Raw genomic sequence first — 24,495 nt, 5'->3', positions numbered from 1 at the left:
ACAACAATGGCCCCACCCCCTTGACCCACACAGTTTTATGAAGATGTTAGTTTTGAACACACACACACATACACACACAGTACACTCTCTGACACACACTCTGACCTTGCCAGCTCTCAAACGTTATGGGAGTGGTGGGTTGGCCACATTTTTATTACGACACACACACTCGCACTATTGTACATTTATGTTTTTTTTTTTTAACACTATTAAACTCGTCTAAAAAAGGTTTATACTTCCTCTCCCGTTGCCAGGAGAGCTTTGTTTTTTTCTCCCGCTGCGTCACGTTCGACGTCAAGAACTCAGCGACAACCGCGGCGCTCTCTCACCTCGCCGTCTTGCCAAATTAGCACCTTCAGCCGGGTGTCACGTTTCCATCCCCGCCTGATCGGATCCCGATTAAAACCCAGATGTGTCCATTCCCACTGCAGACAAGAGCCAGATGTTAGCGGGTGTTAGTGGCTGTAATTTTAACCCTAAAACTAAATCCTCCAACAGCCCTTAGAAAAACTGAGGAGCAGCCAAAATGTCCTCATTCCTCACAAAGATGTAACAAGTAACACACACAGACACACACACGCACACACCATTGACAGAACAGATGCACAGAAACAGAAACGTTTTTTTGTCAAATCCTTCTGACATTCAAACGGAAACGTGTGAACTTCCTGTGTGTTGGAGCTGCAGGGATTTACAGGCCAGTGTGTTTCTTAGAGGAGTGAAAACAAAGACACTCATCACAGCAGCCAATAGGGAACCCTGTACTTACTCAGCTGCACACATACACACACACATACACATACACACACACATACACATACACACACACACACACACGTGCACGCTCCATTACCTGCTCTACACTGTTGTAGCCGGGGTTTGAACTCGTAATCCCCCCCCTCTTTAGTCTCGATCCCAGAATTTCCTCAGTATTTTGGTGGCTTGTCTCAGTGTGTTTGTGGTTTGTGTTGTGGGAGCGCCGTGTTGTGTTGGGGCTTGATAAGACTCCTGGAAACCTGCCACTTCACATCAGCTGGGAAAACTAAGACGCCGGAAAGTATTCAGCGAAGCACTTTGCACAAAAAAAACACATATAAATAAACTGGAATAAAATAAACATGACATTAAAGTTGCGTTTTAGCATCTTGCAGCTGCGAGTGAGAGAAGTAACTGGCTCTTGTGAGGCTGTGGATGAGCGTGGTGGAGGAATCAGAGCACACGGACCCACATGTTGTTATAAACCAGGTGAAGGTCGTCTGTGACAGTGTTGTTACCTCTGGCAGCCATTTTGGAGGTCGTGAGGAATGTGGGTCTGAAAGTTTAATCGTTTGACCCTGAAATGTATCATCATATCAAGTATGGTGTTTTTTTAATTTTCAACAACATGTAGTGCAGAGGTGACAAATATAGATTTGATGTCGTTCAGAAACCGTAGTTTTCCAATTTGGAGAAAAAAGACATTCTGAGATTTCGAGGATGAAGTTGTATATTTTGAGAAAAAGAAAATACGGCACAATATTTTCAACGTCCTGATACTTATGATAATGTGAAGCTAAAGTATTTCATTACTTGTAAAACTTTTACTAAAGTATAACTCAACAAGAAGCTTCACAGTCTTCATATTCTTCATGATCTTCTGAAATTAACCTTCTAAAAGTAGTTTTTTTATATTTTTTATCATCTTGACGCACAGAAATGCGCCAAATAAATAAACTAGACTTTCTCAGAAAGGTATAAAAAGGAAGACGTTTCTTCAACAGAAGTAATTAAACAAAGTTTTAACATCAAACAAAGAACATATTCGTAGCTGGAGCACCGGCCTGGAGTTTCTCTTTATGACGTTATTGCTGCTGTATCTTAAATAAACCCCAGAAAATCCTCCCCCCCGTTCAGTGAGAACTAATCCGCAACAATCACCTCGTCTATAATTATGGTGTTTTTCTTGTTCCTATTTGGACAGAAGGTTTACATGCTCATTAAGTTGTCAGCATGAAAGAGGCGCAGCACTGGGGGGGGGGGGGGGGGGGGGGGGGGCTTCGTATCAACAAGTGCAGAAAATAGTAGCGGAGAACAATGAGTCTAATCTCCCTGAGACGTCAGCTTCTCTCAACACTCGTCCTCGAACCAGAGTTTTATTTGAACAGTGTGAGAGTCTGAGTGCGTCGAGTCGACCTCTGGATGTTCGATCATCTTCTAATGTTTGTAGTTCATCAGTGAAACGATGACTTTTGTGTCTGAATCCTTTAAAAACTTTGCTTTATTTAAGTTTTTCTCGTCGTCTTTCTCTCTAAAGAATAAATTATTTCAAGCCTCCCCGAGACGTCTTCGCTCGAACGCCCACGGTGCAGAAGTTTTTCACCATTGCTTTTTTTAATTTGCTAAGCTGGGAGAGGGAGCCGTGCGTGGGCGAGCGAGGCGTGACCTCTATCGGATTCTGAGGTTAGCGCAGACGCTGGCGGGTCAGACGAGGCTAGCGGAGCCCGGCGGCTGCTGATTATGCTCGGATAGATCGGCGTGCAGGAGCATCACCTGCGCCCCTCGGAGCTGGGACGACACGCTGAGGGGACGGTGGCGTATGATTACACACAATTAGAACGTGTGGCTGTGACAGGCCGGCCAATGAGACCTGGCGTTCGCAAAAAACGGTAAATCTGTTTGTAGTTCACACTATAAACAGATATAAACAGAAGTAGTGAACAAGATTACTCAAATAATTAATTTAACAACACGGTTTTACTCCATAATTCAACTTTAATGTTAAAAAACAGAATCAGTTAATTCTGTTTGAGTTATGAACTGTTGCCATTTTCTCATCTGTGATAATTTGCAGGGTATGAGCATGAATCTATAGACTGACAAATATTAATAAACCATATTAAGAACCTTATTTAGATTTGTTTCGATTCGTGTTTATATTATAATAAAAATAACCTCTACAGGCTAATTTCCATCTCTCGTCCATGTAGCCGGTTCCTAAAGGCCGAGTTGAGGGGAGTAGCCACGAATGTATCTCAGAGATTCCAGAGGATCTTTAAAGTCACACAATCAAAAGCTTTTTACTTTCTCAAACTTTCCTGCCTCGTGTGTGGAAAGACTTTTAAAAAACGACCTGATAGTTTTGATAAAACTGAGGAATGTTGATAAAACTCCTGCGTAAACAGACTCGTTCAGGATGGAGCGGTGTGGGAGGACGAGGCTCGAGTGCAGCGCAGCTTTTCAGCTTTTTTCATATATATATATATAAAGTTGGTGCATATTTATGAAAATTGAGTCACGGCCGTTTTGAAACCTGCTAAAAGCTTTATTTCCAAAGTGTAATTCACTCTGCATTACATAACCCTGTTGAGAAACAGCTCTGCAGCTCTGTTCAGTGACACAGACGAGCTGCTGACTCGCTGGCTGAGGAATCTCACAGGCCTGTCGAGCTCAAACATCTGCATTGAGTTTATACTTTAACGGCTTCGTCATATGTTAAACTGATGCTATGGATATTCAGCACCACGTGCACAGAGCGTGTCCTTAATGAGAAATAGTTGATCAGGAAAACGAGGTGAAATCAAAGAACAGCTGTTCTGTTCTCAAGTTTGTTTTTGGACGGGCAGTTAAATTAATTTGTAGAATCTCGATTCAAACCTTAATTCTACGACTGCAGTGTGGAGGTTAAATTCATGATTATATATAAATAACAAACCCATACAAGGGGTTACCATGCAACAGATACAAGAGCGTGAGTCACTCATTACATCCTCTCATGTACGTGATGAGTCACGTTGCCAAGGTGGGTAGGCTTGTTTATGAGACGTAGAAAATGGTCTGTTTGTGGAGGAGGTGTTTGTGAGTCTGTTTTGTGCAGCTTTTGTGTTTGTGTGTGTGCATATGTCTGTGTGTGTGTGTCGTATTTACCAATTCCCCTGCCTTATTAATACGTGCTGGTTATAATTAGCTAGCCTCTATCTAAAGCAGGTCAGTGCAAGGCTCCGTACTTAAAGTGGGTCACTGCAGCACAGAGAGGGAAGGAGGGGAGAGGAAAGGAAATGAGGAGGGAAGGAGGGGAGAGGAGAGAGAGGTAGTGAGGAGGAGACAGACGGTTTCAGGCCACGGCCACGAGATGTGATTTCAAGCTCACAAACAAGGTGCTTCTGTGAGAGGGAGCAAGGACTCGATAAACATTACGTCATTGTTGTTTTTATTTGTAAACGACTGATAAATAAACCAAATAGCAAATAGTGACAACGATAACAACATCCAGCTCACCTGAGGTTCTCGAGATGAGGTTTGCGTCACTAAATTAAAGATATAAAGATAGATTCACAGTTTTTATGAGAATAATTGTTTTTTAAATAGAGTGAAACCATAAAAAAAAAAAGGTCGGTGACGAGCTGAAGTTTGACATCAAGCTCCTGCAAGAGATCACAACCAAAATCCAACTTTCTCCAGTTTGATGTTGAGCTGAAATGAAGCCAAAGGGAGGAAACCAGTATAAGGAAGTTCAGATTAGATGGTTCCACTCGCTGGACACTTGAAGAGCACATACCTCCACCATGTTATCACCGTATTGCTCTTTGAGACCTTGCACATAATGTTTCTGCAATTTCACTGCACTCATAATCGTTCCTATCTCACGTTAAAAAGAAAATACAGAATAAAGTTCCTCTCTCCACAAAGTTGCGCAGTTTTTAACGTCATCCGGCTGAAAGACAGACAAAACAACAATGAAAACACAACCTTCTCGGTGGAGGAGATGAGTTTCCTTCACCCTCCATCATCCTAAGACCAAGAGACAGATCAAGCAGAGTAGAAGACAGAAGGATGAATACATAGAAGGACAGTTGGACCTTCAGAGGACGGAGGAGCAGACAAACTTTCAGCCTTTAGTTGAACACAGATTCACAATCCCACTTTTCCCTCTGATGCAAACCAGCGAATTCAGATTAACGCTTTTAAACGAGGAGGTTAAATCTTATTCCACAAATAAAAAAAGTGGTCAAACCGAGGGCAGGTCGGGTTTTTCTCTCCTCCTCGTCCACGCCGGAGCTGCTGCAGTTTGTATTTCATCACTGGCTGAGCCGAGGAAGGGCCGGGGGGTGTCGGGTTTCCTGTGCTTCGACTTGGCTGCACACTGGGAGATGAGAGCCGAGCCCACCCAGAACCAAACACTCCTCAAACTCCACCGAATAATCTGAGCTATCTCGGCGCACGGGGCAAAAGTTTATTAGCAACGAAAGACGAGGAGTTAAATTCAGATCGGTTTTCAGAATTTGACAAAGATGCGTCTCGTTTAGTGGCTTCAAATTAAAACGGGGTTTGCAGCTTGTTTTGATTTTGAATGCTAAGTTTATTTTACAGATGTTTTCACAGATCATTAAAATGCTCCAAGTGTTGGTGATCCTGCTCCTGCTCACTTCGGTTACCACTAATCACCAGTTTCTGACTTGTACATGATTTTTATATCAACATGAAAGTCCTCATTATAACTGGGAAACCTGGATTTTACTGAAATAATATGAAAACGCCAAGAAACAGACGGACATAGCTCAGCAGCCAAAGTTTGTGGTTCAATAAAATTACAAATGTTAGCAAACAAAGAAATGCCAAACAACGTGGGTTTATAATTTTACTGCACAACTTAAATCTGAAAGAATTTGCATGTTGAGGAACAATTTGGTCAAATAGCAGAATTCACCTCATGTTTGAACTGAGCTTTAGAAGCTACTGACTTCTCCTCAGACGTTTTGAATCCACTCAGGACTTTTCTCTTGTCAGACGTGGTCTCAGGACTCTGTGGGCGTGTCCAGACGTCCTCCGTCTCCCTGTGGAGACCTGAACAAACTCCGAGCGTCTCTCCGCCCGATGTTTGCACCGTCTGATCGAGCGGAATAACTGGAAACACCTGAGGGCCCAGACACGCTCACTTTCTAAATGTATTTATAGCGACGTGTCACAAACACCTCCTTGTTATGAAGCAACACAAGTGTTATAGGGATGTAATGGGAGTGAATGACTTTAAATAGCTTTTTGGTATTTAAAGTCATTCAATAAAACTAATTTTAATTATTTGTGCATCACTCATCTTCCCTCTGGTTCGACTCGTTCTGTCCACAGCAGGATATTCTGTTATTTCACTAGTTTAATTCACGTGCACGTTCACAGTTCCGTGTCGGCAGTTGCTCGTCTGTAGCAGACGGAGAGAACACTGGTGTTTCAAGGTGCCCCCCTCTGGAAGAGACTGTGCCCCTGTAATAATAATCCTATTTTAATCTGCCTCCTGAGGTTACATGTCCTGGATTATCAAACGTGAAGGATGATACGAGGGAGGGAGGCGGAGAATCAGCAGCAGAGACGGAACAACGTGTTAGGAACTGTGGAGCCTTTTCTTTCACGTTATTTCTATAGAATTATATAAATTTCACAAAAAACTAAAGAGATTATAGATGTTCTGTGGAGTTATAATTGTTTTAAGACCTTAAACGAGTGATTTTAGACACTAGTGGCATTTTTCTTATGAAAGATATTAGAGATAAACATAATGAAACATATTTGGTTCCATTCATGATTTAAACACAACAAATCTTTTCCGTCTTGAATTTAAACTTGATGTCTTCTTCAAGCAGATTCTTTTGGTTTAATTAGTTGAGGCTTTAAAATACTCAATGTGATCTTGTCTGCACCTGTTATTTAGGGCACGTGTGTGTGTGTGTGAGATGGTGTGCACGTGTGTGTGTGAGGGTGTGCACGTGGTGTTATGCATTGACACGGCGCCACATCCACAAGCGTCGGTTGAATCTGATTGGCTTTAATAGCAGAACGGAGGAGCAGCGTGTTCCTCGGCTCGCTCTCCTCGCGTCGAGGCGATGACGAGGACCAGATTCCTCGGGCCCGACGCCGAAATTAGATCAGACCAATCTGGCGAGAGCGTTTAGAGGCTGGGCGTAAATGGACGTGCGGAGAAAGCGGAGAGATAACGCCGACATGAAATCATCAGATTATGGAAATAATTAGTTGTCATGGATATCAGTCACTGTTTGATGTGATTGGGCGGGTTTGGGACGGTCGGCAGCGAGGGAGGAGAGGGGGGGAGATGTGTTCTGTCAGACTGTGATTACTGACAAACACTCTGCCTCCACTTCCCCGTGCACAAGCCAGATGACGCCTCTGCACCTTTTGGCTCGTACTCCATTTATTTGCCTTTGATGCAAAGTGTCGTAAATAAAATCAAAGGGCAGGCATGAGGGCAAAGGACTGAATGTGTTTCTCCTCCAGCTTATATCTGAGGTTAACAGAACCTGTGCTGCAGTAGCTCTCTCTCTGACTTCCTGTTTCCTGTTTCCTGCTGCAGAGGAAGGCGAGTACTTCCTGAAGGTTTTGATTCCCAGCTATGCGGCGGGTTCCATCATCGGGAAGGGAGGCCAGACCATCGTCCAGCTGCAGAAAGAGACTGGAGCCACCATCAAACTGTCCAAATCCAAAGACTTCTACCCGGGTAAGACTTCACTTCCTCCTCCTCCCCCCCCGCTGCTGCTGCTGCTGCTGCTGCTGCTGCTGCTGCTGCCTGATGATGATGATGATGATGATGATGATGATGATGATGATGCAGAGGCGTATGTAAACAAAGGAAAACTTCATCCTTAGACACTTGGATACAGCAACACTGTTAATTTACAATTCATTATATTAAAAAAGTTATTTTCATGAATCAAACCAAAACACAGAAACACAAAATATGGCTAAGAAATCAAGAATATAATTTTAACATTAAACAAGATACTGTCCACAATGTAAAATAATTCTTACATATTTATGTGGCTAAATTTAATTTCTAATAGAAATATTAGAAAAATTCACCATTATATATAAAATATGTGCATAAATACAGGATGAATTCAGAACGAGTTTGAGTTAGAAAAGGGTGAAGTTTCCCTGATGGATGGATGGATGATGGATGGATGATGGATGGATGAAGGATGGATGATGGATGGATGATGGATGGATGAAGGATGGATGGATGAAGGATGGATGATGGATGGATGATGGATGGATGAAGGAGAGGTAAACAGAACAGCTGTCTCTATCCACTCGTCCTCAGACAGGAAATGAAGGATGGAGGGAGTGTGTTGGGATGAACAGATGGATCAGTGCAAAGTGTTTCGACCCATTAAGGAAGCATTTCATTATCTCAGTCTTCATCCATCAATTTTCATAATGTTCAAACACACACACGCACGCACGCACACACACACACACACACACACACACACACACACACACACACACACACACACACACACACACACACACACACACACACACAAACACAAACACACAAATAAAAGTATAGACGCAGTGAGAAGTTGTTTACTGCTGTTGGTGTTTAAGTGAGTTTGGAACCACTGACCTGCCTGTTTCATACTCTGGAATATGTTTATTGAGTCTATGTTGTGTGTGTGTGTGTGTGTTTGTTTGTGTTTATGCTCCTAAATGCTTAGTGTTGTGTATTCGTGAGTCCTCAGGGGACAGAGGGGCCGTGGCTTGGTTTATGTTGCAGACGCACACACACACGCACACACACTCACACACTCACAAAGTCGGGGGTCAGAATTTCCGCATCAGAGGTGAAATTGTATTTGTCTAAACTCTTAATTCTGCCCTGATGTGACATGTGACTGGATGAGGGAGGAGGAGGAGGAGGCTGTGTGTGTCTGTATGTGTGTGTCTTTGTGTGTGTGTGTGTGTGTCTGTGTGTGTCCTGCTGTGTGTCCAGTGCTCTGGTTGTTTGTTTGAGAGATGAAATCCAAGAGCAGCATGCACGCGTGTGAAAGTGCTGCAAATACAAACCTGTCTGCTGCAAACAACCTGTAGATACTTTGCTAAATATGTTTTTGCAGGACACAATGTCGGGTTCTAAACTGTGGAGGAAGCTCAGGGACTCTGGGCTCAGCAGCCTCCTGCTCCACGTGTTGTGTTCAGGCCTCTTCCACTCGTCATGGGTTTAGTGCACGACGGCAGTTTGTGTAAAAAAACCCTGTAGAGACGACTTTTTTCATCATTCGACCCAGACCACAATCTCCCTGTGACCTCAGCCACCAGCTTAGAGTCGCCAGAACATCCATAAAATCATTACTCGTGCTTTGCTTGGACGTGGTTGGGAAACAAATTAAATTAAAGGCTTAAAGTAGTTTTTTTACCACACTCGAGCAAAATCATGCAGCGAAACTGAGAATAAAATCACTTGAAATACAGCAGCGAGGTGTCTGTTGACCTGTTATGATGTTTACGCGAGTTGCTAATAGAATAATCTTATTTACATGAGCGTAGTCTGATCCTGACACACGTCAACATCACATCCTCCAGCTGTGGTCAATTCCCATCTTTTCCCTATGATACATGTTTTTCTCCAGAGTTCTTGTAAGAAGCCGGCGCTGAAAACAAAAGCACTGAACAATCCCACCTCCAGTTAAACTCCCAGCAACTTCCCAGTGTTGTCGCAGCGCCTGTTGAGTCTCTGATGTAATCGCTGGCCCCTCGAGCCAATCACAGCGTGACGTTTCTGCTGCTCCGCTCGAGACGTGTCGGACGCGGCGCTCCGCTCTTAGACATGTTTTCTGAGCTTCAGTCTGGAAGTCGTGTTGGAGGGTTTGCGTCGGTTTCTGTCGGTAACGGGACACAGAGCTGCTGCTGCTGCACGAAATATAAACTTTCATGTGGAAGGAGACGAAGAAAGTGTTTTTACAGTTTAGATTATTTTTTTAAATGCAAAGACGTGAATCCTTAACTTTCCTTAAGGTTCATAAAGTTTAGTATTTCACTTTTCTGCAACTGTGAAATTAACCTGTACGTGCAACATTGGTTTTTCTGCTCTGACAACAAAACAAGGAAAACTCACTCACAGATTTAGTTCTGATCTGTTTCTGTTTCTTTGAATTTAAGGAGACGTCTGATGATTTGGGCCGAAACAGAAACATGAGATTCAATCTGATGCATTTTTTGGGAAATGACCCGGGAATAGTTTTCCTGTAAAGCTTCATTTCACTTCATCAGTGTTTTCCCTCAGCTTTAAATTCGTCCAAGTATTTGTTTGATTTGAAATTCAGTGTGTGTGTGTGTGTTGTGTGTGTGTGTGTGTGTGTGTGTGTGTGTGTGTGTGTGTGTGTTTTAAACAGTTTGTGACTGTGTGCATCAGTTCAGTGTTGGCTTCGGCAAACAAGCCACTGTTGTTTGACACCGGCACACGACGACTCCTGAAATCTCTGCCAGCTCGAACAGATGCAAGGTGCAAAGGCCTCCAAGACCCACACACACACACACACACACACACACACACACACACACACACACACACACACTCGCGCCTATACACAATCATGCAAACTTACTCGTACATGATAAAACCACTGACGTAACCTGTGAAACATGTGCACATAAACACAGAGACACATGCAGATGTGCGAGGAAATGCATGTAAATCCACAATAATATTAACACACACATCTGCTCACAGACTTGGTTTCTAATCTTCTGGGGTTTGTTCCCCAAAAAAACGCTGCAAAGACACGAAGAGCTGAAGAAAATGAGTCGAGGAAGCAGGACGAGAGAAAGAAAGAGAGGGTTGTATGGGCCCCAGTCTGGAGGGGAGGACTGAAGGAACTGTGTGTGTGTGTGAGTGTGTGTGTGTGTGTGTGTGTGTGTGTGTGTGTGTGTGTGTGTGTGTGTGTGTACCCTTCCTCTGCGCTGAAGGGGGCATCTGTATGCAAATGAGACACGGTTCTTCCTGGGTGACAAATCAAAAGGCCCACCTGCTGCAAGGGCCTGTGTGTGTGTGTGTGTGTGTGTGTGTGTGTCTCACTGTGTGTGTGTGTGTGTGTGTGTGTGTGTGTGTGTGTGTGTGTGTGTGAGTGTGTTTTGGAATAACAGGGCCTGTCTAATGAGCAGAGTAGAGAGTTACTGCTGTGTCTTGGTCTCATTCCTCTCCTTTCACTCCTCGGAAGACATTAGTCGCCCTCCTTTCCTCCCCTCTCCTCCCCCCTCCACACAGACACACACACACACACACACACACACACACACACACACACACACACACACACACACACACACCAGCTGTCAAAGAAAACCTGGCAGAGTTCACTGAAGATTTCGGAAATTTAATCTCATTGTTCATGAGAAATATTTAAAAATAAAAGCGAGAGTAAAAGCTGTCGCAGCTTCCACGTTTTCCCAGAAATGTGAACTTTTGGTCCTTTTCAAAATAACACCAGGTTGATTCAGTCATAGTGAAGGGTGCATAAATAACACGCATATTAAAGTGATGTTGAGAATTTGGAAAAGCAGCGAGAGCAGCAGCGTCAAATCGAACCAGATGTGAAACCGTTCGAAAAGGGAAAATGTAATATTTCTTCTCAGGTGCTTTGAAAAGACGTGGGTTACGCTCCAGGATGACATCATCACCTGAAACCGACCCAAAGCACCTCTGGCTCTGAACGCACAGATCCTTCTTGGCTGCAGTGTTCAGAACAGAAAGTTGGCCGAGTCTCAAGCTGGATCCTGCAGATTAGAGCTGTTGAAAGATGAAGTCAAGATAAAAAAAACAAAAAAAAAAAACATTTAAAAATCCCCTAAATTGGCGTAAAATCATAAATCTCTATGGTATTTTTTAAACTTTAATTGTCCCCCCCGGGGGAAACGCGGCGGGTCCAGCAGCAAAGTGGATGTGACGTGAGCGGATGCAGGATGGAAACACAAAAGAAAAACACAACACGAGGCTAAAAATAGACGTTGAACGAGCAAGCGGGGACAATAAATATCAACAGAACCGGAAACGAGGTGAAAACAAGATTAAAAATGTGAAGATATAGATTCCTATAGGTTTTAATTAATTCACATGCACACACGTGACCTTGTCTTGCCCTCGTCTCTTCCTACATTCCTCCACTCACATCACACCGTTCTCCCTCCATCCCTCTCCTCCCTCCTTCCCTGACCTCCTCCTCCCTATTTATGCATGCATCCTTCGATCCAGCTCCGTCTCATCCATCAATCATTTCTCCCTCCGTCTCTTCCCTCGTGCTGCTCCTTCACCTCCTCCCCCCTGTTTCCTCCCCTCCTCCCTCCTCCCTCCTCCCTCCGACTCCCCCTCCATCCCATCTATCTGGAGAATAGTGCAGCAGCAGCACTTAGGCCGGCGACCAATTAGCAAGGAGCAGCAGTACTGTAGGACGAGACAGGCCACTATTCATCCTTACACACACACACACAGAGCTCTATGCATCCCACCAGTCACCATTATGGAACAACAGATTTATTACACACCCATACAGTGCAAGGCAGTGCCACCTCCAAATATAGCTCCTCTCTGTCTCTCTCCCTCCCCCCCTCTCTCTCAGATCTTAATTCAAAAGGTGCTTTATTGGTTTCAAGGTTAAAAAACAATTTAGTTTCTGCACCAATGCACAATTTAGTCAAATGAAGGAAGTGTGTTTCTTTCTGTGTCTCTCTCTCTCTCTTTTGTTTCTCTCTCGCGCAAATAAAAAAGCTTTTCCATTTAGGTATAAGACATAAAAGCTAGAAGGGCACTCAGAGAGCGAACACCACCCCCCCCCCCCCCCCAGGTAACACTGAGTCATGATGAACTTTAACATTTATTAAAAAACACATAGTAAATCTGTGGGTTAGTCCTTTTTATCACTTTAATCTTTAGTCTGAAGCCAGAAACATATTCAAATGTTTTCTGGTGAAATTATTCCTCAGTTTTTTTGTCTAGAAGTAGATTTGCAGGCAACAATCTCACAACATTCAAAGAGCAGAAACATACTGAAAAAACATCTTTGGATTTCTCTGCTGCTTCTAATATTTCCTAAATGAATGGATGTAGATTTGCGGATCAGTCCGTCAGCGAGCAGCCGGTGAAGACGAAACCTGTGGCTTCATCAGTTTGTGCCGAGAACAAACGCAGCCGCTGCCGTCCCACATGCAATATTCATTTACGACACCTGTTTTATAATTAGAATCGACCTGCTTCCCTCGTCTTCTCCTCCTCGCCGCTGAGGTATTGACCTCCGGTCGGACACGGGGGCGAAGTCATAAAGACAAACTAAAAGCTGGAAATGAATTAGTATCGATGCCGTCGAGGTTTCCCCCTCATCTGTCCTGTCGCAGTTTTATGGCTCCAGTCGAGTTTCCCGGCCTCGGGGCTCAGTGTCTCTCTGAGCGTCTCCTCCAGACAGACGCTGACACGATAATGTGAGTGTTGACTGGACTTTTACGAGACAAAATCACATTGGGCAGCATTTTCTCAGTGGAGCTGGCGTTTGTGCTCGATCCGTTACTCCGTGTGGATTGAAACCTCAGATGGCAACATTTCATTTCAGTGGGATGCCTGAAAATAACAGACCCGTGCCCCGAGGACGTGGTTACACAGTGGAGAAAAATCTGGAGCAGCAACAACTACAGAACAAAGCTGAGCTCGGCGTCGCTCACGTGACCTCATGGGCGAAACCAGTTGATTCTGAATGTCTGTCAACAGGCGCTCGGTGGCTGACGTGAGCCTGAGAATGTCGATGGTCTGTTCTCTGTCTTGTTCATCGGCTGTCGTGGTTCTGCTTGTGAAATACTGACGTAATCATCCCGGGTTTTAAATCTTAAATATGAATCCGAACTCTACCAGATTATCTGACCTGAACATTGGTACCAGATTCCTCCTCTGATTCTCAGAATCCAAAATGTTATTAAATCAGCCTCAAAATCCTCGAGCAGAGTCCAACTTTATTCAGCTTCTCACACGAAAACAAAATCCCAGTCGTGTCCAGCCTTCAAAGTGTCGTTCTCGCTGAGCTACGATGACTCAGAGCCGACTTTGTTTCACGTCTTTACCAAAACTCTCTGACCTCACGGGAAGAAAAGCTACCAAAACAGCAGTTAGAGTGTTTGTGGTGAAATCATGTGCACAAACAAACTGTACATCTGTCGCTCCAACCAGATACACAATCCACCGCGACCTGAACCCAAGGAGCATGAGGTCATCGTGAGCAGAGGAATGTTTGCTTTTTCTCCCCATGCTTCAGTTGTGTGCATGTGTGTGTGTGTGTGTGTCTGTGTGTGTGGGTGTAGTTGCTGCTATCAGTGTGTATTTGTGCCCGTGCGGCCCTCCCACCCGGAGCCGGACACATTCCTGCAGAGGTGACTTCACCACCACATTTAACCCACTTCAATGAGCCCAATCCAAACTGATTGTTAACGAGACGTCCTGAAGGACGAGGACCGCATGTTCTCACAAACTGCAGAGGAGCCGGCTCCTCAGGAGAAGAGGCTCCTGGAGCTAATAACCACGACTCAACCGTCCTCTTAATTTCAATCAAGCTGAAAAACTACACACACTCGTCATCAGTCTTCTAAAGACGATTGTCTCCATCAGGTTCCATGAACTCCTGTTGACAAACACCTCGTTGCCACACGGTGCATTCGGCACACACCAAACGTTTATGGACACTAAATTATTACCTTTTTAAAAATGCTTGTCTAAATACCTTTGACCATTTACTGTATGAAAACTGACTCTTCTTAAATTCTGGATTTATTATGTCTGAGTCAGCCATTTTCTTTTTTTTCTTCTCCTCCAGTCCGTCCCTCACGCTGTCTCCTCTGTCTGTCCTCTGTCACTGTGCGCCACCATTTTAGAGCTTTGTCTTTAATCCCACGCCATGATTGCGGTTTTCAGTATTTAATATCCCGTCCACACACACACACACACACACACACACACACACATGCACAAACACACACACACACAAAACCAGCACACATCTGTCCCACAAGGCCACATGAACACATACTAACACACACCTGACTCCCACACACACACAGACACACACACACACACACACACACACTCTGCCCCAGCCTTTATCAACATTACTGATTTCAGTCCTCTAAGCCTCTTACGCGGCTCTAAGCTCTCAGACCGAGGGACGGAAAACTGCAATATTACATATCGCACACTCTCACACACACACATGCGTTATGCAACTGGAATGAATTTCCTGTTTGTTGGCCGTTTCCCCCGTCTTCATTAAGCGACACATTCATTATACATGTTATTGTGCTGTTTTTTTATCACTTATACGAGATGATTCCCGTTAAATGAGATTCCTGCTTCGCTTCCGTCTGAATCTGTCAAATTACGACGGCAAACTGACGCCAGTTAGAGCGTCTGTCTGAGCCGAGCTGCTCTGGCTGATCCGAGCGCAGCCGGAAGTTAAAAACCCGTCGGTACTTTAGTAATAAACCAGTTGAGTTTGTCAACACTTTTCTGATTCATCGTGCGCTCACTCTCCTTCAGCTGTTTTTCATCATTTGTTTGCGTTGCCACTAAAGTAAAAGCAGCTTTTGTATGTTTCAGTGCTACTTGTTAAAGTGAAAGCTGAAAAATGGGATTATTTTTCCTTAGCGATTCATCTTTTACTCTTTTTAAATGATGTGAAGAATCGTTTAAAGTTAGATCCCAAGGTCACGCAATGTTTTTGTCAGACATTTATTGCATAACCCAAAATTGTGAAACATTCAATTATTTATAAATGATATAAAACTGAAGTATGCACCAGAGGCGAATAGCACAGATGTGAAACCAGACCCAGACAGTTTTACTATTTAGTTGTACTTTTTATTAATTGAGCAGTTTGCAAAAACACTAACTCACTGATAAAAGACTAATTAAATGATTTAAAAAAGTAAAGGTAAGGATGATAAATCAGCAGAAGAATCAGTTTCCTTCTCACATTCTGCACAAAATGTTGCTTGGTAGAAAAAACACATATTCATACAAATTAGAGTTTATTCTGAATTCAGTATTTTACCATGACGGCACGTGAGATAAGCCGACAACCAATTTCTGCAGCGCTGATAATTTCATGCCCAAAAGAAAAGTCATATAATGTAATATATACATAATATAATTCCTCCATAAAGTGTAAATGTAATTGAGGGAAGGAAGATAAGTGCAACACACTCTCATGGCCACTTAACAGCTTTGTAGTTATGTTGTGTTTTTTCCATTCAATCGGCCAAATCCTTAAATATTCTGTGCGTCTAAACGAAACGTCTGATGACTCCACACGTTTATTAGTTTAGTGTGTGTGTGACGTGAGCACGTGAGCAGGCAGACACGCGGAGTAAAGCCTCAGCAGCAGTCAGCGCCGTGCAGGCTGCCGGACACACGATCATATCCCAGAGAGAGTCACAGGTCAGAGGTCAGAGGTCAGCTCCAGCACCTCCATCGCCCTCTCAGGCTTCCACAGCGGCAGCAGTGAAGATGGTGTCTGAAAGAGGATGTGAGCAGCGTTTATACAATAAAAATGATCAGTGGCATGAGAAAAAACATTAGGTTTTATTTCATATGAAATAATCCGCCCTGTGCTGATGCTATCTGCTGCAATGAGGGAGTCGTTTTTTTATTGTTTTCCCTTCATGTAATCTTTTATTTGACACAGCAAAGAAACCGTGAGAGACATTTCAGCCTGTTCAGTTTTTTGCAAACGTGAATTTGTCATTGAGAAAAAGCTTCCAACACTCAGAACCAGACGTGACGTTTACTCGCAGCCGGTCACCAAGTCCTTGAAGTTTTACGTTTTTTATATCCAGTAATAGATTGTCTGCTAGATTTTAGAATTATTGAATGAAAACCCTTCAGACCCACGAGTTGCTTTTCCCCCTGAATGGACGCTCGGTGCGGAGCAGAGGAGCCGTGTGGTTGAAAAAGGTCAGTTTTTTAAAAGCTTCCCTCTGAAGTGGCTTTCTGAGTGGTGTTCCCGTGTTCAGACGCTCCTCTGGGATCTGAACCCTGAACCCCAGCAAGGTCGCCGATGTTCTCAGACATGAACTCATGCAGAATGAGACCCCTCCACGCAGGCAGCGTTAATACCACACTGACATACAGCTCCATCCATCCACCAGCTCGCCAGTCAGACTCACACCAACAACCTTCACGTTCTCTCTCTTCACTCGTCCGTTTGATATTATTCCAGAAATAAAGAACAGATTTCCACGAACCTTGGCGGAGGGCTGGGACCTGAGCCGAGAAAGACTCGTAAATGTCTTGGCACAGATTCAGACAACGAGGCGGACGCAGGCATTTTTCTTTTTCACTTTCATTAACATTGTGAGATTTTGACCCTTTTCCACATTTCAAACATTTCTGAGGGAATAATTCATGGACCTCTGTGTTTTTGATATTTTTTTTTTTGAGCGCAATTTGGTGCAAATGAAAATCTGGATCAAGTGAATTTAAATGTGTTTTCATAACAGATGGGGCTTGAAACCTGGAGCTACCACCAATGTGCAGCTGAGACGATGAAGTAACGAAGTCTGTTTGGATTTGGTGGATGTGTGCGGCTCCACTGAGGGACATTCAAGTTTAATGTATTTGACAGATATGAACACACCATTATATTACAGGCAATAACTCAGATCTGTGGAATACAAACAAATGGACATGTCCGTGTCCCGGTGGTTTTTCTCTTTGGATTCAGAAAGTGAAGCACGAACATCCGAACGTGATAAACATGTTGTTGTTCACAGAGCAGGTTCCGTGTTTGTCTCTAACTTCGTGTTGTCCGATGGAAAGCTTTACTCCGAGCGGTCATGACTCCCCCCCCCCCCCCTCCTCCTCCATCACCCAGAGACTCCCCACCGCTGCAGCTCTCGGGTCACATCAGTCAGCCCCCCCCCCCCCCCCCCCCCCCGCCGCCGCCTGCAGACAGGCATGGCTAATCAATCTCTGCGCCACATCTGCCACATGGAGGGCAGCGACAGGCCGTCAGGACACACCCACCTGCTTCCACGCAGCCTGCGTTTCTCACTCCTCGCCTCTCGTCTTCCCCCCCCCCCCCCGGCCTGTTACTCCGTCTACGGCGGCCTGCAGCGTTCAAAACTGCACAAACGATAATTAGTAAAGCAGAAGCTGCTGATCGATATTGGTTTTCCTTCACCTCGCTGCCCCCCCCTCTCTCTACGTCTGCTGCCTTCGTGTTAAGACTTTTAATAAGGCGGCGTCAAGGGTGCCAGCGAGGCCAACTGTAAATAGAACAGCAGGAATATGGCCGACCAGCCGCAAATCAATGCTGCACTGGGTGTGTGTGTTTGTGTGTTTGTGTGTTTGTGTGTTTGTGTTTCTGTGTTTCTGTGTTTCTGTGTTTCTGTGTTCATGTGCGTGCAAGATAATCAACTCCTGCTTACTTGCCTGTTTAAAAGTGTGTGAGTGACTGTTCATAGTCAGATGTGTAGCTGACGTTCAGCCTATGTGTGTGTGTGTGTGTGTGTGTGTGTGTGTGTGTGTGTGTGTGTGTGTGTGTGTGTGTGTGTGTGTGTGTGTGTGTGTGTGTGTGTCCTTGGGAAGTGGTGGGGTAATGCAGTGTGCCAGTGAAATACGACGATCATAAACCCACTCAAACGCTTTCACTGCCTCTAATCCCAAAGTGCACACACACACACACACACACACACACACACACACACAGGCGTGTCCATGACTTCAGAGGACTTGCCTTCATTTCCTGGAGACGTAAACTCTTTATCATAACTACTGCTTCACCTTAACCATAAAACACCTCCTAAACCCTCAAGATTAATGATTTACATTATTGGGACTTGCTTTTTGTCCCCGTAAGGACGACAAGTCCCCGTAACAGCAGTAAATCCTGCACCACATGTGCACACACACACACACACACAGTCAGATGCAGTTGTGGTTAATGGAGATTATTCTGTGTGTGTTTGTGTGTTGCTGAGACAATGAAAACATCTGTATTTCACTTGTGGTGTTTCCTCATGTGGTCGAAAGACACCGCGACATCACTGCTGGTTGAAGGAAACTCCTCAATCTTCTTGATTAGTGACCTGATGACTGTTAAAGGACTAATACACAACTTTTCATTCTCATATCCTGTTGTTACTGTTAAAATCATATAATCGGTGCAGAATTGTTTGTACCTGTCAAACTGAATTTCTGCCAATAATCCAGAATGTTGCAGTCTTAAAATGTCGTATTTAAAAACATATAACACACATTTAATCACTATATTAATGCTATTATCTATTTGTGGTTTCTCTTCATGAATCCCAGTGTTGCTCCTCCCGGCTCGGAGCTTGTTGTGATGAATGAGATTCACTTGGACTCCTCGTCTATAAGTCTCATCCTGTAATATTAGATAAACACAGATGGACCTCGGTGATCTGACGCTCGCGGACAAACACAGGAAGTCATTGATTTTCCTGATGACAGAACAAACTGTGGATTTCAACTTGCTTTTTATTTTGTCTCCTCGTAACAAACAAAAATAATTTCACATCTCCAGCATTTAGCAGCTGCTCGGATCAACAGCTACGATAAACTGAGTAATCACTGGGAGCTGCGCTTATGGTTTTGTTTTTTGTTGCAAGTAAAGAAAATGTCGGAAACTGACTCCAAAAAGCTCCATGAAACAAACAAACTCAAAAAACCTCCCGACAGAGGACGATGGCAAACTGAGGAGAAAAATATGGACGTCTGTTTTCTTGTCTGACAACTTGTTTCTGCTTCTGTCAGAGGAGGAGTGAAACAGAAAGATGTTTCCTCCCCGTGCAGCGCTGAGGAGAGACTCTAACTGTGTGTGAAGGGTCGATTCCACCTGCCGCTCGCTGCATCACGGCGCCCTGCAGCCTCTCAAACTGCAGCGTCATTGCGAAGGCCTCCCTCGCCCCGTGGTCAGTGTCGTGCCCAGCTGAGGCTGCGTCTCTCTGGGTGAGCGATCACACCGACGCTCCCAGGCTCCACCGAGGCCTCCAGCAGCTGGACTCCTGCATCAAGCTGCTTTAATACATCCTGCACTGATGCACTTGTTTGCAATGTGGAAAAACTCTTCTCCTGCAAGAAGGCAGATCTCCTGCCTTGTTTCCATGTCAACTCTTTCACTAGTTTTGATATTTGTCAGATTGAAAACTCTACATAAATTGTAGTCAGGAAAATTATTCATATCAAGTATTTATATTTAGGAGCGGTGCAGGTCTAAGGTTTCCTGGATGTTGTGTTTACAAGCAACCCACTGTGCCTAACTTGGTCAGAGTATTAACCTTTATTCATTTGATATTTTATCAAATATCTTTTTAGTTTTTCAGCAGGATTTTGCAAAAAAACACTCAACGGATTTGCACGAACTCTTTGGTGGAAGGTTGTGGTGCAGGTCAGGGAACGAGCCGCATTTTGGTGTGAATCCAGATTCAGGAATTTTCACTTATTCACATTGTGAGACATGTGGAACAGTTTTGTGGATTTCTCAGAGAATAATTCACGGATCTTGATGAGAAATCGTTGCAGCTTGATTGAATTTAAGGGGGAAATCAAACTGTGCATCTTTAATTTCCTCAACTTATTTCTCAGTGGATCATCCTCGTTTCGTTTGACTGATTTTCTACCTGTTCTTGAATCTCTTCTTACTTCTCTCACGTTCATTGATGAATTATGGTCTGTAACAACCTGGTTTTCCCACAGGAATCATTAATGATTCATGTGATCTAATCTAATCATCTGTCTGAACGAGTGCAGCATCAATAAGAGCTGCAGCTTCAAACCAGGCAGCAAGCGTGGAAATAAAAGTCTCACCAATAACCCAGAGGTTCAGTTAACAAAGTAAAGGTCTTGTTGGTGAAATTTGTCTATTTGTGCCTGTGTGTGTGTGTTTGTGTGTCTGCACGGATGCTGTTATGCCAGTGTGTGTGTGTGTGACAGATTGAAAGCCCAGTCAGCACACACACACAGACAGGGAGGTGGGGGTGGAGGTGGGGGTGGAGGAGGAGGAGGCGGGGGAAGGATTGAGCAAAAGAGAGAGTGAAATAAAGAGGAGAAAGGAGGAGGAGGAGGAGGAGGAGGAGGAGGAGCAGCTGAAAGTGCAGAGGTTTCTATGAGCTCCGAGGGTTTCCAACTGTCACAGACAATAGGTGAGGGCGAGGCGCTCCGTATGACAATAGGCTCTTTGACCCCGGTCAAGCTAGCAGGAGGGGAGGACGGGGGAGGAGGGGGGGGACAGAGGGTGTCCCCATCTGCCTCAGAAGAGGGAGTGTGTGTGTGTGTGCGTGTGTGTGTCTGTGTGTGTGTGTGTGTGTGTGTGTGTGTGTGTGCGCATCTGTAACTGTGTCGTCTAATCTGAGCTCACAGACACACACTCAAACTCTGAATCTGCTGCTGCACAACATTAATGTTTTGCTTTGGTTAATATTTCTGTGTTTGATCGGCACAAACAACTTCTTCATCAACCTCAGAGACACAGAGTTGACCGGAGTCACCGTCCTACACTGATTGTGTGTTTTTGTGTTTGTGCGACATCTCAATACTTGACTGATCCACTTTGAAGGAGCTGCACTACTTTTCTCTCTCTCTCTCTCTCTCTCTCTCTCTCTCTCTCTCCTCTCTCTCTCTCTCTCTCTCTCCCTCTCGCTCTCTCTCCTCTCATCTCATGTTCTTCATTTTCAACGTTACATAAAACATATTTTCAGCTTGTTTAAATGTGATTATGTCATAATTTGAACCATCGCAGTTTAAATCTGTATCACGTCTAATTTCTGCAAAGAGAAAACACAGCAAATCTATAAATAATGTTTAAAATCTGACCAAAGGCCCAACTAATAAATACAAAGTTAATAAGACTAGTAAAGATTAGTTACCTATTAGTTATAGCACAGAACGGATATTCCTCAGTACATCATATTTATGAATCAGTAGAGAATTGGGAAGAAGAAACTACTCTTTTTACTTTATCAACTTTGTTTCTCCATCTTCTCACAAATTCACTTTGTGTTCGCTGGGGACCTGAAGTTGTCCCACGACTCCTCTGATGACGACTGTTGACCGACCATCGAGATTAACGACGCCACCGCACTTAATTAAAAGCAGCTTTGATGACCACGGTGTAAGGGTCAGAAAGTTGTGTCACTGAGAGACGACAACAAACAACAACTCTAATTTAGCTTTTTATCGTGATCGTCCCTGACCCCGACTGAACAACAACACCTCAGGCAGCGGACTCTAACGGAGGGATGTCTCTCTCTCTCTCTCTCTCTCTCTCTCTCTCTCTCTCTCTCTCTCTCTCTCTCTCTCTCTCTCCCTCTCTCCCTCTCTCTCTCCTGTCACTCAGCTACTTGTATCTGTCAGTTCTTCTGACAAAGCTTGCCGTCTGTGACTCTGTGAGGAGCTGGGCTAAGCAACGCTGCTCAGGCCTCCTCATAAAACATCTTTATCATGTGCCGAGACGACACACAACCACACACACACACACACACACACACACACACACACACACACACACACACACACACAGAGTGCAATTTCAGCTTATTTGGCTGCAGAGAATTGCCTCCGTTCTCTTTTCCTCCATAAATAGCAGACATAGCTAGATTTGTCTCTGTGTCACCATGGCGATTCGCTGCTTTCACGACCTGCCATGACGATAGTGCCAGGCCTTGGTGTGTGTGTGTGTGTGTGTGTGTGTGTGTGTGTGTGTGTGTGTGTGTGTGTGTGTGTGTGTGTGTGTATGTGTGTGTGTGTCTGTGTGAGATGAAGGTTTGTAGGTACAGCACAGCAACTACCACACACACAGACACACACACACATACCCACCCCCTTCGGACAAAGCAGAGAATTGTGGGACTGCACACCCGTTGCCTTGGTGATGAGAATCAAAGTGACAGCTCTCCTAGAGGAGGAGCCCCCCCCCCACCCCCCAACCCCCAACCCCTCCTCCTCCTCTTCCTCCTCCTCCTCCCTCTCCTCCCCAGCAGGTGTAAGAGAGCGAGCGAGACAGAGCGATGTCTTTCTTCCCGTCTTGGTCGACGTCCAGCTCCTCTCGCCTTCTGTCCTTGAGAGTCGCTGAAATAAGCAGCGCTGGTCGGAAGTGGAGGCTGTAATTCGTGTGTCAGCTTTTAATAACATCATAAATTGTGTACGCGCCGGAATACGGAGCAAAGCTTGTCTGGAGGAGCAGCTCGCAGGTCATGACGAGGCACCGTCTGTGCAAAACACAAAAATATGCAACAGCAACAAAAATATACATAAAGCTTCGCTCTTTACGGGGCAGCTGCGGAGTTAATGAGCGAGAGGAGAATACAACTTTAGTGCTTCTTTCATTTAGATGTTAATCTGTGTGTAAACTACTTGGAGTCAAATCAAACCCGGCGCTGATCAAACGCACACACACACCGCGACAACATATGTGCTCCGCTCTGATTGGCCCTCCACAACAATGACACTTAGCGTCGGTGGTAGTCATGACAACGTCCCACAAAGGGGTCAGATCTAAAAGGTCTAAATCTGCTAATGTCTCTGAGTACGTCTCTCACATGCACACACACACACACACACACACACACACACACACACACACACACACACTCGCATAGACGGCACAGATGTGTCTGTGTGTGCACGTGTGTGCTCTTAAAGGAGCAGGTTCCTTCACTGCAGAATCAGGCTTTGTGTAGAAGTGCAATTCCCTTTAAGGAGGAGGAAGGTGAGTGCAGCAAACAAAGAGCCTCTTTGAAGAGAGGGAGGGAGAGAAAGGGAGAGAGACACAGAGAGAGGGAGAGAGAGAGAGAGAGAGAGAGAGAGAGAGACACAGAGAGAAAGAGGGAGAGAGAGAGAGAGAGAGAGAGAGAAGAGAGAGAGAGAGAGAGAGAGAGAGACAGAGAGAAAAGGGAGAGAGGGAGAGAGAGAGAGAGAGAAAACCAGTTGTAAAATTGCTTTTTTCTTTCCATCTTTACAGACCCTCAATCTCTGGCAGCGGGACAAAGGTAGCCCTCTGGGACCCCTTAACCCCTCTGTGTCTCTCTCACACACACACACACACACACACACACACACACACACACACACACACACACACACACACACCCCTCCCTCACAAAGGAGCTGGTTCCACAGCTGCCCCGAGTCTCCCTTCCCTCCCCATTTCCATTATTTTTAATCCCCCCCCAGTGAAAGCTCCCCCATATAGCCCCCACCACCCCCCCCCCCACCACCCCTCTAACACATATGCACCCACCATCATCACCTCCCCCATGATAAATCCCCCCTCTCCCCTTCTGAGGTCCCACAAAGCCGTCAGCTGTTGTATCGTCTCTCTGACACACCGGCTGGACTCTCATTTTAATTATGAAGCCCTGAGCCTGATTACTGTGTGTGTGTGTGTGTGTGTGTGTGTGTGTGTGTGTGTGTGTGTGTGTGTGTGTGTGTGTGTGTGTGTGTGTGTGTGTGTGAGTGTGTGAGTGTTACATGTTTCATACAATGATGTGTGATTACAATCGGGGTCAGTGTTGGTCATGTGACTGGTGGATTTCCACAGTGAGAGCCCCCTGATTGGCTGACGAGGTTGACGCCAGGTTAACAGTGACTCTGTTGTGGCGTCTGTTTCTTTTTCCTGTCGTCCTCTGAGCTTTGTTCATTTCCACTTTCTCTTCTCATGTTTCAGCCTTGTTGCTTCCTAACCT

At 44.8% G+C, this 24,495-nt stretch overlaps 1 protein-coding gene across 4 annotated transcripts in view; it reads left to right on the top strand.

The window, feature by feature from the left end:
* Positions 1-24,495, top strand: part of nova2 (NOVA alternative splicing regulator 2) — a 75,157-nt gene that overhangs the window by 11,743 nt on the left and 38,919 nt on the right. For all 4 annotated transcript variants that reach the window (XM_034605545.1, XM_034605544.1, XM_034605542.1 and 1 more), the window contains one exon: positions 7,337-7,480. In XM_034605545.1, coding sequence (XP_034461436.1) covers positions 7,337-7,480 — 144 coding nt within the window. The remainder of the gene's footprint in view (positions 1-7,336; positions 7,481-24,495) is intronic.

Source organism: Hippoglossus hippoglossus, chromosome 13, assembly GCF_009819705.1.
Source record: "Hippoglossus hippoglossus isolate fHipHip1 chromosome 13, fHipHip1.pri, whole genome shotgun sequence".
Lineage (NCBI taxonomy): Eukaryota > Metazoa > Chordata > Actinopteri > Pleuronectiformes > Pleuronectidae > Hippoglossus > Hippoglossus hippoglossus.
Note: the sequence above shows the minus strand (reverse complement) of the source record. Positions and strands in the feature narration are given on the sequence as shown.